The sequence below is a fragment of the Acyrthosiphon pisum genome, chromosome A2 (assembly GCF_005508785.2).
Source record: "Acyrthosiphon pisum isolate AL4f chromosome A2, pea_aphid_22Mar2018_4r6ur, whole genome shotgun sequence".
Classification (NCBI taxonomy): domain Eukaryota; kingdom Metazoa; phylum Arthropoda; class Insecta; order Hemiptera; family Aphididae; genus Acyrthosiphon; species Acyrthosiphon pisum.
This window is the reverse complement of record NC_042495.1, coordinates 108,369,933-108,387,266: the sequence shown is the minus strand read 5'-3', so window position 1 is coordinate 108,387,266 and position 17,334 is coordinate 108,369,933. Positions and strand designations below refer to the sequence as shown.

The following is a 17,334-nucleotide window of genomic DNA, read 5'->3' as shown; positions in this document are numbered from 1 at the left end:
ATTTTTTTTTTTGTAACAGATAAAGTAAATTAAACATTTATTTGGCACTTATATTATCTTATATTCTTATATTATCTATGGTTATAGACTATACCGTGGTTTTATGATAATAATATTATTATTATTATTATTACTATTATTATGATTACAGTCAGCTGCTTGCTTGCAGCAGACTATCCTGCAGGTCTGATAGATCAGAATAATACGCTGCGGTGAAGGAGATAGATATCAATCATCACAAATCGTCAATCATAAATATTAAATTATTCAATCGCTAATTCATAATTCGTATACAGTAACAGTGCCTACCTATAATAATAATAATATACGATTTCGAATCGATGTGCAACTTTGGACAATTCATATTATTATGTTTGACTTCAGTAGCGTGTAATAGGTACCTAGAAAATCGCGTTCCGTACTTTTAAGTGTTATCCATCTTCTACCGTTAATATTCACCGTTGTAATTGCCCTCTTTTTTTCTTCTGTACATTATGTTTTCAGGATTTAATAGTATTATGTATTTGTCAACGAGAAAAAAAAATCGCCTTGATTAATCGAAATGTATCAACAACATGATGTTGTAAATCACATGTTTTTGACAACAAATAATTTCTCCTCGTTGTTGGCTGTACCTGTGGCTGTTGATCTGTCCTCAGTATCCTCCAAAGTCCAAGTAATCATTTACATATTATTATGTCTGATTTGATTTTACCAATATGTTCATAACTGTTGTGATTGTCTTACAGGTTTTGGAATAGTTTGAGATTAGATATTCAATACTACCTATAGCTATAATGGTTTTCTGTAATTTGTTGAGGGTTCCACCCATATTCATTGTGGACGAACTCTTCAAAACTAGTTTTGGGTTACCAGATTTGGCAGATATAGTATTCCCGGAAAATAATGACTTTGTAAATAGCACACTCAGTCAAATTGAGATCGGCGAGTCCGCACAATATTACAAGGCCATATTTCTATCCTTATTCAAAATAATAGTATCTTGTTTGAGTAAGTTAAATACATTTTCAAAAAAAAATAATAATACAATATCAGTTACCTAATTAAATTTTATTTTTTATTTTTCTAGTATTTTGTTCATCGTCATGTTTATTTGTTCTACCTGCCAGATACTTATATATGGTGTACTTTCATCTAGTTTCTGTCTGTATTGTACTTCTTTCTTATTGGGCAAACATACAAACACTGAAAGTTGTATACGCAAAATATGAGAACTTTGAAACTAACCCGTTTGATAAAGATATACCATGGAATGTAGATGGATTTTTATATCTTTTTACAGAATTACAAGTCGCACATTTCCTGTACCTTTTATTCCGCAATTTAATCCTACAGTGTGTTCTATCACTTGTATTTGACTGTTTACAAGTGTTTACTATAAATGAACCAATCCATAAAGTAAATACCTATACCATTTAGTTAACTTTCTTGTGAATAAAAAATAATATATTAAATATTTCAGGTTTTCACCTTTAGCTTTACTATTCCTATGTTAGTTGCATTTTTACCCGGTACATGGAGACATGGATTTTTGAATACAATAACGGTGCTATCAACATTGTTGCCAATTTTTGTTATGCTGAAAGCATTGTGGTTAAATCTATTTGGAATTACAAATTTAATTCGTGATGGATATAGTCACACACGAGAAACTATCAAGTAAGCCCATTTTGTTCATTGTTATTACTATTACTAGTTATTCATATTATTCATATTAATTATATGCACCAACCAATAAGTATAATCTCAATATTTTATATAAACTGTATATTGTACACTTATCATTTAATATTTTTATTTATTTATTTATTTTTACAATAATTTATACACCAAACGGCAGTTACAAGGGGGTACTATGTATTTTGTTCTAGTAATTATGGAATATCTGCTCTGGTTGAAGTAGAATGGACTCGTCTCAAAATTCCAAGTGTTCTACGAATATTTTGGGCCATACGAGTACTGGAACAAATTCTATACCTATTAACTGATATGGAAATACAAAATGAAACTTTGTTTGGAGCTGTGAAATATTTGTTAGTTAAAGGATGCGACACATTTACTGCAGTCTTAGGAATGACAAGTTTTGTATCATACTTTTGTCATTATATAGGAGTATTCTTCCAATGGGTAAGAAAGTTGCTGGACTTATTTCAATTTCCAGATGTTTTTAACATATTATTTATTTAGGTGCTGTTAACTGATGATGTGGATGACAAAAGCATTGGAACAATTTCTGCAGTATTATTTTATATACTAGCTTTGCAGACTGGACTAACAGGTTTAGATCCAGAAAAGCGCTTTATAAGACTCTATCGTAATGTTTGTTTACTTTGTGCTGCCCTACTGCATTACATCCATAATGTGGTTAATCCATTATTAATGTCTTTGAGTGCTTCTCATAACCCTTCACTCAATAGGTAATATTTTAATCATTATCAAGAATGTTTTTAAATTAATTTTATTTTATTTTTTAGACATATAAGAGCTCTTTTAGTGTGTGGATTTCTCATAGTGTTTCCTATCTCTATGTTGACTTACTTGTGGTCTCACCATTCAGTTAGTACATGGCTACTAGCAGTTTCGTCATTCAATATTGAAATCATTATAAAAGTGTTGGTATCATTAGCTGTCTATTCATTGTTCTTAATTGATGCTTATCGCACAACTTTTTGGGAAAGATTAGATGATTATGTATACTATATCAAATCATTTGGCAATACGGTAATTTTAAAAACCCTTAACATTTATTTTAATAATATTATGGTTACATTTTTTATTTTAGGTGGAATTCTGTTTTGGAATATTTCTTTTTCTGAATGGTGTTTATATTATGGCTTTTGTGTCTGGTGGTGCAGTCCGTGCATCCATGATGTGTATACATGCATATTTCAACATATGGTGTGACGCTAGGGATGGATGGAGAGTATTTATTAAACGCCGTACAGCTGTGAAAAAAATTGAATCCTTACCAGAAGCAACTAGCGTTCAATTGTCTGAATTAGATGATGTCTGTGCCATATGTTATCAAAATATGGGATCAGCAAAAATTACTAAATGCAATCATTATTTCCACGGTGTATGTCTGCGTAAATGGCTCTATGTACAGGTGAATAATTATTTAATACTTTTATATTAAAAATAAAATTAGTTAATCTTGGATTATTAGGTAGGCACGTTAAGGCGCCCTGTGTCAATGTAATTTTGTCCTCAAAAATATGCTCTACGGTAGGGGTCAATCTGTGGCACGCATGTCATTTGCAGCACATTTGTTTTATTGAATGCACACTAGATCACTAGCGTCAACTAAAATAAAATATGATTTTTAAGTTTTTCTTAGATTATGTTTTTCAATATTAAATAAATCATAAAAAGTCATAAATATTGTATTACACAATAATTATTGTGTCAAAATAACATAAATAATGTTATGATCGCTATGTTGATTTTTTATTGCACATTATCATTTTTTTGAAGAAAGTCTTCTTTCGGTTAAGAAAATAGTTTTCAAAATAAGACAATTCTACAAGGCCTGAGGATTTTTTTCTTTGGTCATTTCTTTTTTATTAAGAGGACGCTACCCATGCATTTGTTGTCTTCGCCTTACACACGCACGACATAGCAAATTTCCGTTTACTAGTTTCAATAGTGTGCTGTTAGTTTTGATATTAGAGTGATTTGACCTATTATCACTTTTTTAGATAATAACATTATCTGTGCTTAAGCGTTGGCTTTTATACAATATTTTAATTTTCAAGCGAGATATGAGCATTTTTATTTTTTGATACTTCCCATATCTTGCTTGAAAATGAAAATTTCAAAAAATTGGCAACACTTAAGCACAGACAATGTTCTTACCTAAAAGTTTTATAATAGGTCAATTCAGTCTAGTATCAAAACTAACAGCACACTTTTGAAACTAGTGAACGATAATTTGCTATGTCGTGCGTGTGTAAGACGGAGACAACAAATTTATGGGTAGTGTCCTCTTAATATAATATACAGTATTAACCCCCCCCCTTCAAAAAAAAAAAATTGGTATCAGGCAGTAGATTAAGGTGGCAAATAAAATATAATGTATAATTTTCTAATTCTCTATAATTGCTGAAAATTAGAAAAACCGGGACCGGTTCCCTAAAAGTGAAAAATATTGAAACACTAGAAAAACCTTATGTGGCTTAACAAATAAAATTAGGTCCTAAAAGACAATAGAAGTATTTGATTTTAAGGACAAAAACTTTGTGGAAGTGTTCAAATGTATTTGAGTATTTAAGAAGTACATTAATATTTTTACTCAAGTACTTGGTCTAGCCTCCATTACAAAATTGATTCTTATAGCAATTGTTAGAGTAATGAAAAGTTGTTTAAACGTTTATTTTATTTTTATGTAATTTTAATTAATTTTTTTGCTTAGGATCGATGCCCATTGTGTCATGATATTTTATATAAGGCAGAAACACCAAATGTCCAAACACAAGATACAAACCACATTCAAGATCTTCAGAATGTTATTGATGCTGATAATTCTTAGTTATTTTTAACCTATTAGATTTATCATAAACTTCTACCCAATATATGTTGACAATTTTAGAATAATAATCAAAAAAAAATTATGTAACTATCAATTACCTAAACAATTTGATAAATATTAAACCTTTTAGAATTTTTAATATAAAATAATGGTTAAATATTTTATTATTACTCAAATGAGTATAGTATGTTATATGTATGTTACATTTCCTGTATGTACTTTAAATATTTGTAAATTGTATACCGCACTTGTTTAATGTAAAGCTTATTAACTGTATTGATTTATTTTCTATAATTATTTTAATCCATCACATATGTATATGTTGTATAGTTGTATTTATTATACCTAATATATTTTAGATAATACAATTAGAATTAGTAATTAACTTAATTGAAATACCTCGTAAAACATAATATTAGTAACCTATGTACTTAGTTATTTTTTTTTTTTATTATTTTAGGTTTTTTAAATTTTGCTTTTAAAAATAATTCATTTAAAATCAACCACCAAGGAAAAAACTAATAATAAAAATTTAACTATTATATTATTATTCAAACTCAAAAACTTCAGCATTAATTATTTAATGTGTATGTTATTCAAAATAAATTTCCACTCGCTTACATTTATAATCATAATATGTTATATTATATTAAAATAGAAGAAATATATTATTATTTTATTTTCAATTTGCTTCATAGCTACTTTTCAGTTAACAAAAATATAATTTTTATTTTCTAATAATGTAATAACTAAGAAATTTATTTATTCTTATACCACTATACTTCAATTCAAGCAAATATCTTTCAATACATAACATGTTATAAAATGACAAAATCTTGCAACTAAACTTGAAATACTAATATTATTTTGCTTATATTAATTAAATGTTAAATTAATATTATATTTTTATATCTTGAGTTTTGAAGCATATATAATAGTATAATATCTATTAAAATGTTTAACAAACTGGTTTGTGCTATAGAATATTTGTTTAAATTGTAGTTCCAGTTTAAAACTTTTAATAAATGGTGTCGGATAAGAAAATCTGGTGTTTAATAGGTTAATAATAAAATCATGGGAATACATTAATAATTTTAATATTAAGTGAAAAATTCTCTTTTTTGTACATATTTTTATTTTTTACCAAAAAATTGTATAGATTTTTTTTATTATTTGTACTTAATTTGTATTGGTACTTAAATAACACAATTATGCATTTTGTTAACATTAATCTCAAACATTTTTATTCCATTTTACCATCTAACTATTAGTGTTGAAACTATTAGAGTGGGAATAAAAATTAACGAAAGGAGAATATTTGTTAAAATTATTCATATCAAACTAAAACTTGGTAAAGATTATTTCTAAAAATCAGACTGTAACAATAATTGTTTTGTGATACTTAATTTTGTAATCAATAATCTATTTGTTTATTATAATAAAATTATAAGTTATTACTTATTTGTTAGGTTACACAAAAATCAATGTTTCCTATTTTTTGCAGGAAAAACTACTTGAAGTCAATGTTATCACTTATGATATTATATACCGTACACAATGTTATGTTATTATTACACCTATGTATTAATTTTATTTAATGCCTAAAATATTTTAAATACGTGTACATATACTTTTATTGATTCTCATAGTAACACTCAATTTTTTGTTGGCTATTCATTGTTTTTTCTCTTGTAAATATACCATTAAGCTTTTGATTGTTAAAAAAATTTCAACACAATATAATTAAACATAATAAATAGTTTATTTTATACACAATTTGAATTATTGCTATTTCATATTTTGGTGTTTAAAAATTAACTTATTAAGTCAAAGTATGACAATTTACCTGTTTGGTAAAATATGTTTAACATGCAAAATATTATTATACTATTAACAATATTAATTATCTATATTAATACAACACAATAATTTATCCTTATACTTAGTCTATAGTTCCAACCTAGAAATTTAATTGAAGAAAATACATAATATATGTTAAATTATTTAAGTTATGTTAAAACATAATAGTTTGAATTCTTGTCATTAAATTGTTATTATTATTTACCTTACTAAATATTTTAAACTTAATAGTAAATTTGTATATATATATATATATTTTAAGTCTTAACAACAATACCATAGTATTTAAATTTGGTCAACAGGAATTTTTTCAACAGGGTTTTTTTCCCATTCTATAAGATCATCCTCATTATCTTCAAAGACTTCATTTTGTGCTTCTAAATTTTCTTCACTGTCCACAAAACAGTTGCCACAGTAGTACTTGACATTACGCACAGTGTGAATGAAATTTTCCATATCCAATTCACTCATAAAATCATCGGGTACAGCATTCATGATTGATTCGGCTTCAGCTGTGTTGCGTCTAGTCATACCTATGTTTTCAACAACAAACTGATAACAATTGGGTAGTTCTTGGTTTTTACTACCGCATTCTTTCAAATGTTCTTGCCAATCTAACATATTGATTCCTGCCCACCATAAGCCAATGTCACCATCAACAAACTCGAATGGATTTTCACAATTCACTTCTTCGTCCTCAGACAAACTTTCTTTTATTAAAGGACCAATGAGCCAAAATCCTTGAACCATGAGCCGTCTGATTTTTTCATCAAATCTGGACACGCAGTCTTTGGTGACAAAATTCACAGACAATGATGGTATAATTTCATAACCTTTAGCCTCGCTAATGAGTGCCAAAAGAACCATGAAACGTGGTGTAGTTAAATGCTTAGGCCTTGGTTGAAGACTAAGCGTTATATTGGCTTTATTGTGTGGTTGATGTTTACCCTCAATAGATTTCCAAAACCAGGAAGTTTCAGTTGTCGTAGTGGTTTCGTTGGAACCAATTATTGACGTTAAGAATTCTTTATTCAAATTACTTGCTTGGAAAACTTCATAGGTACTTAGGTATTCTGTAGATGGCGTTAAGTCATCGTCAGTTGTACGGACAGATATATCTAACCACGATAAGGAAGATGAAGTAGATAATTTGACTGAATCCGACGAAAATAATCCATTTGGATAAAATGAACAATCTTTCATCATCTTGATGTAACGGCAAAATTCATTTCCATCAAAATCTTCAGGGTTGTAGTTAATTTCGGTATTTGAATCTAAAAAGTAAACAATAAAACGACATACATTAAAAATCATAAATTGTTAAAATAATTATATTATAAGGGATAAAAAATATAATATTTACCTGATAGAGATTCTGATCTGTTGCTATAATTCCTTTTTTTTTGTTTTTTGTTCCTCCTTCTTTTGCCGGATAAATCTTTTGGTTTTAGTTCTGGAAATTCTTTTTCTGTCACTTCGACAAATACTGTTCGTCCCTCATCATCATACTCCAAACAATCATCAACCATTTCAAAATCATAGTCGAAATAATATTCACCATCTTTAGGTGATCCCGAAACGGCTTCAGAATAAGATTTACGACTAAGAAGACTTTCGTCATCTGTACTAATGGATAACGAACCTACTGACCGTTCAATTGATTTTGGCATGAATTGATGAATGAAATTTTCAGTACTATCAGCACTATCAAAATTATTAATTGATGAATTGTCTGTGAATGTAAATACATCATCAACACATTCGTTTTGTTCTGCATCACAGTTTTCATTTTGAACAGTTTGTTCATTATCAGAAATTTCATCTTGACTTGAATCGGTTTCAAATGGCACGTCTCCTAGAACCAATTTGTCATTCATAGTTTCAAAGTGATCATCCATATCTATGATGCATGATTGGGTCTCGTCCGACTGTTCTATAGTAACATTTTCATTTGTTGTATTAAAATGGTTATCATCAAAAGCAATACAACAATTGTTAGCGGAGTGAGAAATGCTATTTAAATGCGGTACACATTCATCCTTCTTCACAACTTCAAAGTCTGATAGAATACAAACGTCTTCATGGTTCTGTTCATTGAGTGACGGCATTGTTGAAGGTTCTATTGAGTCCTCTTCAATAGTTTCTAAATTATGTTCATGGACCTCTGGTGACAGACTGACATTTTGAGCATCCACAATATTTGAAGGTGCACTTTCTTCATTGACAAAATCATTAGCCAAACATAGGCTATCATCTATGTTTTCAACCATTTTGGGAGATTCCAATTTCTCAAGTTCTGACGAATCTTGTTCTGGTATTTGAGTGATTATGGATTCAATTTCTTCATTCAAAACATTTTCAACTGCATTTTCTAATACAAAATCGAACTGAAGAGTTTCTTGTTGGCTTAAAACCAAACTAGTAGGTAATTCAGTTATTCCTGGAATTTCAATGGTCTTCTTAATAGGTTGTCCGCCACGAATACCTTTGGCTTTTGGTTCTTCTGTTTTCTTAATTACTTTTGATGGACTTTTTGTAACCACTTTTGTGGGTCTAGGAGTCATTGGAGATTTCAAGGATGTCCTCGAAGCCAAACTTTCAGTTGAAACTGAATTTAGTTTAGAAGATGAAAGTGACCTGCTTTTAGATGGTCCAGGGCTTAAAATCAATTTGGTTGGTACCATTTTTCTTACTGCTGGTGACAAAGGTGGTTTTACCAACGATAGTGAAGGCGTTCTAGTTTTCACTGTTGGTGATTGTGGAGTTTTAATTTTTGCGGCTTGAGACATTGACGCTTTTACAATTGGCGATGATGGAGCTTTTACAATTGATGACAGTGGAGTTCTCACTGTAGGTGATGATGGAACTTTTACCACAGCTAACGGCTGTGTTTTGGCTACTGGCGACTTTGGAACCAAATTTTTAACAACGGATGATGACAATGAAGTAGCTTTTGCTTTCAATGTTGTAGTTTTCGGCACAGCTGTAGTAGTAGACTTTATTGTCGAAGAAGACTTCACGGATAGTAATGATAAAGAACTGGATTCTTTTTTAACAATAGCTTTTGAAGAAGTTGGATTTGGTTTGGAAACCACGGTAGATTTGTTAGTAGTCTTTAAAGAAGATATTTTTGCAGAGCTAGATGGTTCTTTGGTCAATAATTTTGAAGGAGAAGTAGGTGTCTTCAAAGAAACTGATTTTATGCTAGACGTTGTAGATAGACTTTTTGCTACTATTGGTGGTTTGTTTGTTGGTATAGTCGGACTTTTAACACCCGCAGTACTCTTAACAGATAATATAGCTGCTTTCTTAACTGGAGTGGTAGGTTTTGAAACAGTTGCTTGTTCTTTTGATTTTAATGATGTAGCGCTCGCTTTAACTGTTGTAGACGCTGCAGACTTTGCTGCGAGAGCTGAATTATTGGTGAGCTCCATTGGTGATTTTGGGACCGCAGAATCTGTTGTTGACGTTTTAGACATTACTGAAGTTGGAGATTTAGCAACTGGAGAAGACACAGCTAATGATTTTGCTGTTAAAGTTGATTTTACTTGAGGGGATTTAGTCGTTGGCGAAGTAACAGATTTAGTAATCGATGGTGATCTAACTATTCCAGTTGGAACCGAAGTTGATTTAGAAACTGATACAGGCTTAGTTGTCAATGGGGACTTGGTCAACGTTTGAGATTTTATCGACGATATTGTTGGAGTTTTAGGAGATTGCAATCCTTTGGCATCTGTTACTTTGATATTGAGTGGAGGAGGTTTAGTCACAGATCTTGTCACTCCTTTAGCAGCAGAAGCTAATGTTTTTCCAGGTTCTAACTTGGCATCAATAACAGGTTTAGTAACAGATTTAACAGTTGAGCTTTTCAAAGGAGCAGATGGTTTTTTCACAGGACATACAGCATTGACCTTTTCAGGAGCCTTACTAGCCAGTGGTGCTTTAGAAGATCCAGGAAGTATCGTCTTTGCAGGAGCATTCAGAGGAGACCCGGGCGATCTAGGAGATCCTGGTGATAAAGTCTTTGATCCTGATCCAGTTTTAGAGATTGTAAGAGGTCCAGATTTTTTTACAGCAGTGGGGAAAGTCATGATGTCCTGTAACAAAAATATTTGATATAAATTATTTAGATTTAATTTTAATATTAATATTTAAAATAGGTACTACCTAATACAAAATATATTATTTTGTTGGTTAATTAAAATTAAATATAATCTACCTAATATGTTAAGTATATGTATTTTAGCTTACCAAATATCCAATATTGTAAATGTAATTAATGATATTTTTACATAATAAGTTAAAAAATATTTAAATGAAAATAATATAGGTACCCTTTATACTCATGAGATTAGATAACATAATAATATATGGTAAAAAGAAAGAATAACATAAATAATACTAATGAAATACCCTAGGCACTTTTGAAACCTACCTTTAAAATTTTTGAGATAATTTAAAAAATGTATTTACCTATAATAATATCTTTTTAATGTCTATTTTTAATTTAATTTACAAGGAATTGATAAATCATTATTTTTATTAACATTTGAAAAATTTGATGGAATTTAATGGAACTATTTTATATTTAATCGTAAAATAAATTTTACTCATTAAATTCCACTACTTAATTTAATTTATTGCAGCATTCTATTAAAAGGCAGTACATTACTGTTTAAAAAAAAAATATTACAAGAAAGCAAAAACAAACTAAGTTTAAGTATTTTCTTATGGATATAATATTTGGTTATTATAATAATTATAATATCATAATAATTATTATGATTTTTTATGCATTAAAAAAATTCTATTGAAAAAATTCACTTAAATTTAATGAACTACCCATATTATGTACTCTTTAAAGTGGTCACAATGTTTCAAAATGTGGGTACTTCTCGGTTATCGTATACTAATAACCTTAATGATGATTTTACAGTAAGGTAAATATTCTGTTATTGCAATTATAGACTACCCCAAAGGTTAACTGTTGCTATTTTATTTTAAGAGGACGTGATACCCGCATGTGTTGTCTCCGTCTTACAAGTGCGTAACATGACAAATTTTACACTCAGAAAAACATGTTTAGCTCCGTTAATTTAAAAATTAGAGTGAATTGACCTCTTATAAAATCTAAAGTTAAGATTATTATCTAGGTAACCTCATGGTCTTTTTATTATATTTTAATTTTAAAGCGAGTTATGAGTATTTTAAGATGTACCTATAAACAATTCACAATTTTAAAATTCTTAAGCATTGCTTTAAAATTAAAATATAATAAAAACCCTAGATAATAATCTCAAAATTAGAATTTATAAGAGGTAAATTCACTCTAATTTTTAAACTAACGGAGCTACATGTGTTCTGCTGAGCGTAATATTTACTATGTTACGCACCTGTAAGACGGCGACAACACAAGCGGTTATCACGTCCTCTTAAGTGATTTTGTGATCTACAAAACAAATAATATTAGTAGATCTGCCCATTAAAACTAAAAGGAGAAAGTATATGCCAACTGTCCAACACATGTGCAATGTGCATGTATTATACATTACATTTCTAAAATATTTGTTTCCGAAGTATAATTTCAATTCACGACATACATGTCTTTTCGATGAAATAAAATGGTCAATACACATTCTCTAAATTAATATGAATTATTTTCATGGAAAATCCCAGATTTTTATAGGCAAAAATGCACGTTACAGGGAATGCGGTTTGTTGGCAATTGTACATCACATTTATACGCTTTAGGTTGGGCAAACCTACTTATTTTATTTTGTTTAGATTACAAAATTGTCTTAAAATAATATAACAAAGTGTTAATAGTGTGATAGTCACAATAAAAGAAATTAATTTACTGGACATTTTTTTATAGATTAGGAATAACCGACAAGTACTTATCTACATTTCTCACTTTATTTTTCATATAACAGCTGAACACCGTTATACACTCATACTCATTAATATATTTAAATATGAGAACCAACCTCAGTAATATTTGCAAAAACACATTTTTATAGATCAATAGTTGATTAAAGGAAAAGTTTATACACTAGGTATTAGAATAGAACTTAAATGCATTCAAAACTAATATTTTCTCAAACTTTTAGGTATATTTTATTTACATGGTTTTAAGTTATAAATTAACACATGTCATATAACAATAATAATTTATTATTTATCTGCATGCTACGAGAGACAAAGATGCCATCAAACCATGATTTATTTTAATTATCTTTAATGCAGTATGTATCTATTTCAATTCCTAGCTTACTTCATTTTAAGGGGTCGATATAATATGTAAAATGAATAAATATTATTTAATAATTACCTAATTGACAAATACAGTTGGTATATTATATTAACTTATTATATTATATTCAAATTATATTATTGCTTAAAACAAAAAAAATGCACTGGGATATTTACCAAGTATGAATAAATATTTTAATGATGAAGTGTTTTTAATTTTTATACATCTATTTAATATTTATAACTTAAATTAGTTAAATTTAAGATGAAGAGTGGTAATTAACTATGCAATACATAATAAAAAGAAAATTAATATTGTATAATGGACAATAAATGTCCATAAAAGTGTTTTAATTTTTTTATTTTCTTAAAATGCACATCAAATTTTTCTAAATTAAGAGGACATGACACCCGCATGTGTTGTAAAATTTGTGTTCAACAATCAGCAGTCCTATTTATTCAAAGTTAGCCTTATTATAAGAGTTAATTGACTAAGGGCCCGTCTTACAATCATAGTTTAAACCTCGGTTACGCTTAACCCACTGATATTACCGGCCGAATTTGGCGGTTTAACCTTAGTTTTAACGATCGTAATATGGGCACTTGGTAATTAATAATTTGGATCAAACTTAGGTAAGAACATTATTTGTGTATGTGTGTTAGTTTATAAAATACTATAAGTTTTGGACATGTTCTGTGCACTTGTGTAAAATATTGCAATTTAAAAATACTCAGTCATCACCCAGTAACCCACTTAAAATTAATAAGTATATCGTAAAAAATTAAATATGTACATTATGGCAAAATATGCTCTTACCAATAGTATTGATGTTCTTACCTACTTTTAAGATTGAAAATAGATCCACTCATTCTAATATTAATGTTTATAACAAAAAATGTGTTCTGCTGAAGGCAAATTTGCTATGCTATACGTTTGTAAGACAGAGAAAATACATGCGAATTTGCATTTACTTATAAGATTTTTAGATGATAAATTCCAACTTACTATTTATTTTTAAATTTATAAATTATACTTAATGCCTTCCTACTTTCTACATACCTAATATATTTGTAAAAATTCAAATTAATTAACATTTTTATATCAATACTAAAAATAAAACAGATTTAATTTATAGCCTATAAATATTATATCAATATTACTATAAGTATTACATTTATGAACTACAGTCTACAAGATAAAATAATAAATACAATTTATTAAAATTAATTCGTTCTTATTTTGTTTAAAAGGTTTACAATTAGGTAGGTACACAAAATAATTGTCGCATTAAAATAAGTAATATAAAATATAAAATCTGTTTTTTGATTTACAAAGAAAATCAAAGAAAATTCAAAATAAAAAATACATAACACAAAAAAAACCCATGAGTAGCACCTACCCGTTATATAATAATAGGTATATATTGTTTATAATAGGTGGTACATAACAGAAAGCACATCTTCATTATTCATATTTTAGTTTTATAAGATTATGAACTCGTTTTATACAATATATACCTATATAATAATTATTAAGAATAGCTACCTATCTAGAAAATAATGTACTTATATAATATATTAATTGTTAAATACAAAAAATGATTTCCTAAAATCAAGAAACCAAGAATGAATAATATCTTGTTAGTAGGTAGTATTTTCACTTCAACTATTCTTTTATTTTATAAAATGTAAAATAATAAACTGACCTGTTGATGAGTAGTGTTGAAGTCAAAAAATTAAAATATGTGGTTTACTGGTAGAAAGCCTAAAGGCTACGGCCCTACGACTTAACACTCGTAAAACTCTGCTAGATTCTTTTTTTATTGAACAAAAATTTGAATTTAAAATAAAAATACTCGAGTAACGTTCTTTAATTTTGATCAAATAGAAAATTTGAAGAAGAAAGCAAAGAAGAAGGAAGAGCCAGGAGGCAGAAATACAACTGAACAGCGAGCAGTGGCCACAGTACAGACAGCCGACCAGTGCCTTGGAATTTAATCGTTAGAATATTATTCCTAAATTTATCTATACAGGTGGTATTCCCTGCGTGGAACCACAGTGGAACTTCCAGTCGTATATATTTTCGTGATTATATCGAGTATCGGAGTATACCTATTGATTAGATAAAATGTCATTGAATAAAAATCGATAAGCAGTTTAATGAACTATTTAATTTATTGTAGCTGTAAAATAATTTCTGAATAGTGAATTCTGAATATTATTCCATTGGAGAAAATTATTCTCTATGAAATATTTAAATATCATAGTATAGGTTCTAGCATTGATTAAATATACATTTTACATTAAGTATATTTAATCAATGGTTCTAGGTAGTAGGTATAAACACAATTTATACAAACTGTTAAGATCATACGATATCGAATTAGGGACCCATATATTTTAGTAGGCTTTATCTCACGACCGAAAAACCATTTCACAGAAACCCACAAAAATTGTCGAGTTTAAAAATACACTTTGGATTTAAAAAATATTTTTTTCTCATTACGTTTAATCTAAAAGGCTCGTTTGAAAATGATTTATTCATGTAGGTTTGTACAAATTCGTCGTGGTCACGACGACACGGCAAAAACGTTTTTCCTAGGATTGAAGTAGGTGCCTAAAGCAATAATACTAATATACTATGCATAGAAATAAATCTCTCGAAAATAGGGTAGTTAATATTACAATAGGGAAATAGGGCCGTGATTTGTGTAAGTGAACAATTCTTTGAATTTGGTAAGACTAAGAACCTACGCGGCTACATTCAAATCCAGTTAATTTTCACTCGGCAACCGTTACGTTTTTTAAAAAAAGTAGTCCAAAAACTGTATTACTTTTTGGTTAGGAACCTTGCCGGTTCCAATCATAGGCGGAAATCAGGATGGGGGGTGATTGAGAGGACTTCAGATTGAAAGAGTTTTAAGCCCCCGCAGAAGCTCTCAAAATTATTAAGTCCCTAATTATACAATAATAATTATAGGTAATTGTAAAATGCATTTTTAATAACTGTTAAATTAAAATGTATTACAAAAATATATTTTGTGCTAAAAATTAAATTAAATTCCTACGATTTTACGAACTTATTATTACTTATTACTTAGAACGAATAACGATCACAATTAATGTAATATTAATACTAATCCAAAATCGGTAGTCGCTATAATCGACTAATTTTAAGTAGGTATTTTTGTTTTTCGCCGCATATGATATATACCTACGCATTGAGTGCCTAAAGGTTAAGCAATGCACATTTTATAAATATGTCAAAAAAACGTATAATTTCGAGCGGCTCTAGTACTGCAGTAGTACCTATGAGCTCAGCTATAATGCTCAGCCCCCCTCCCCACCCAGTAATTTCACGAAATTTCTGCTTATGTGGAACATAAACACGACGGGTAGAAACACTAAAAAATATTACCAATTTTATATTGTACAGAATTTTTTTTATTTACATTACCTAGTTATCGAACTCAGAATTTAATACCTATTGGTTATTGACAATTATTTTTGAACGTATATTATTTTATCATTATTTAAATTTTTCTATAAATAAGTTTCTTTCTACTTTGAAGTATACTGACTATATAATTATTAAGAACATTTAGTGAACATTTGACAAACGTTCGAACTTTTATAGAAATATAGTAGTAAGTTATAGTTCACCAACACAATAAATACTATTATAATTTAAAATTTAATACTGTATGTATATTTTTTTATGAAATTAAATAAAAATATTATACCCATGGACCATGGTGTCAAGTATTGAATGTATATGCTATAATATATAGATTAATGCTAAGCCATGTAGATTACGTAATATTAAAAAATTATCTTCATACGTTATATTAAAATTTAGTTATGGTAAATATGACAATATCTAATTTATAAAAATATTTTTCATGCGTATACTTCTCAACATTTAAAATTAAATATTATTAGATTCTTAGTAAAATGAAGGAATCATATTTTTTATACATTACCCCAATCAAATGGCCAAATCACAAATACCTATATATATTTTTTGTAAATTCATTATTTATAGCAGTATTACTTATTTACTTACTTATAGTAATATAGTCAAAAGATACTTACTCGTAGTCTGTAGTATGTACTAAGTACCTATTTCAATTGATACCACTCAATACTTAATAGCAACACAAATAATCCTGAACTGGCTGAACTAGGTATTTAAGATACCTAATACCTATTTAACGTCTTACTGTTGAAATATAAATAAAATACATTGTCGATTTAATTAAACATAAGTTTATGCTTACGTTTACATTTATATCAAATATCTAAATGGTTTTAACTAGGTACATTATTAAAGTATTGTGTTTAAAAAATATATGTATTATGCATATTATACACAGCATTATACTAGACTCAGCCAAAGTCCAAAGAGAATTTTCTTTAAACCATATTATAATTAGTCTACATAATTGTTATAATATGTTTAATATACCTACATACACGCGAGCTCGTAAATTATTTTTAAGTACTTTAAAATATTTGTAAATTATAATTTCAATTAATCTTCGTAGATTTTCTGACCTAATATTGGTTATTACTTATTAGAAAATAAAATGTTTTTGTGGCTATAAGGAACTATTGATATAACTTATTAAATTATCAATAATATTATGGTAACTAATTCAATTGTACCTATT

The 17,334-nt window shown here is 28.3% G+C and overlaps 2 protein-coding genes across 2 annotated transcripts; one reads left to right on the top strand and one right to left on the bottom strand.

Moving 5' to 3' along the window:
* Positions 1 to 195: 195 nt before the first annotated feature.
* LOC100160538 (protein TRC8 homolog) lies at positions 196 to 4,603 on the top strand. Its single transcript, XM_001943758.5, has 10 exons — positions 196 to 397; positions 505 to 676; positions 750 to 1,011; positions 1,091 to 1,419; positions 1,484 to 1,680; positions 1,893 to 2,148; positions 2,209 to 2,438; positions 2,496 to 2,742; positions 2,804 to 3,127; positions 4,433 to 4,603. Exons 3-10 carry the CDS (start codon positions 798 to 800, stop codon positions 4,547 to 4,549), a joined length of 1,914 nt encoding a protein of 637 aa, XP_001943793.2. The 5' UTR covers positions 196 to 397; positions 505 to 676; positions 750 to 797; the 3' UTR covers positions 4,550 to 4,603.
* A 1,856-nt stretch (positions 4,604 to 6,459) lies between these two features.
* LOC100169432 (microtubule-associated protein futsch) lies at positions 6,460 to 14,622 on the bottom strand. The gene is made up of 3 exons (XM_001943809.5): positions 14,368 to 14,622; positions 7,773 to 10,506; positions 6,460 to 7,683 (listed from the first exon to the last, which is right to left on the bottom strand). Exons 2-3 carry the CDS (start codon positions 10,498 to 10,500, stop codon positions 6,695 to 6,697), a joined length of 3,717 nt encoding a protein of 1,238 aa, XP_001943844.2. The 5' UTR covers positions 10,501 to 10,506; positions 14,368 to 14,622; the 3' UTR covers positions 6,460 to 6,694.
* Between the last annotated feature and the right edge of the window lie 2,712 nt (positions 14,623 to 17,334).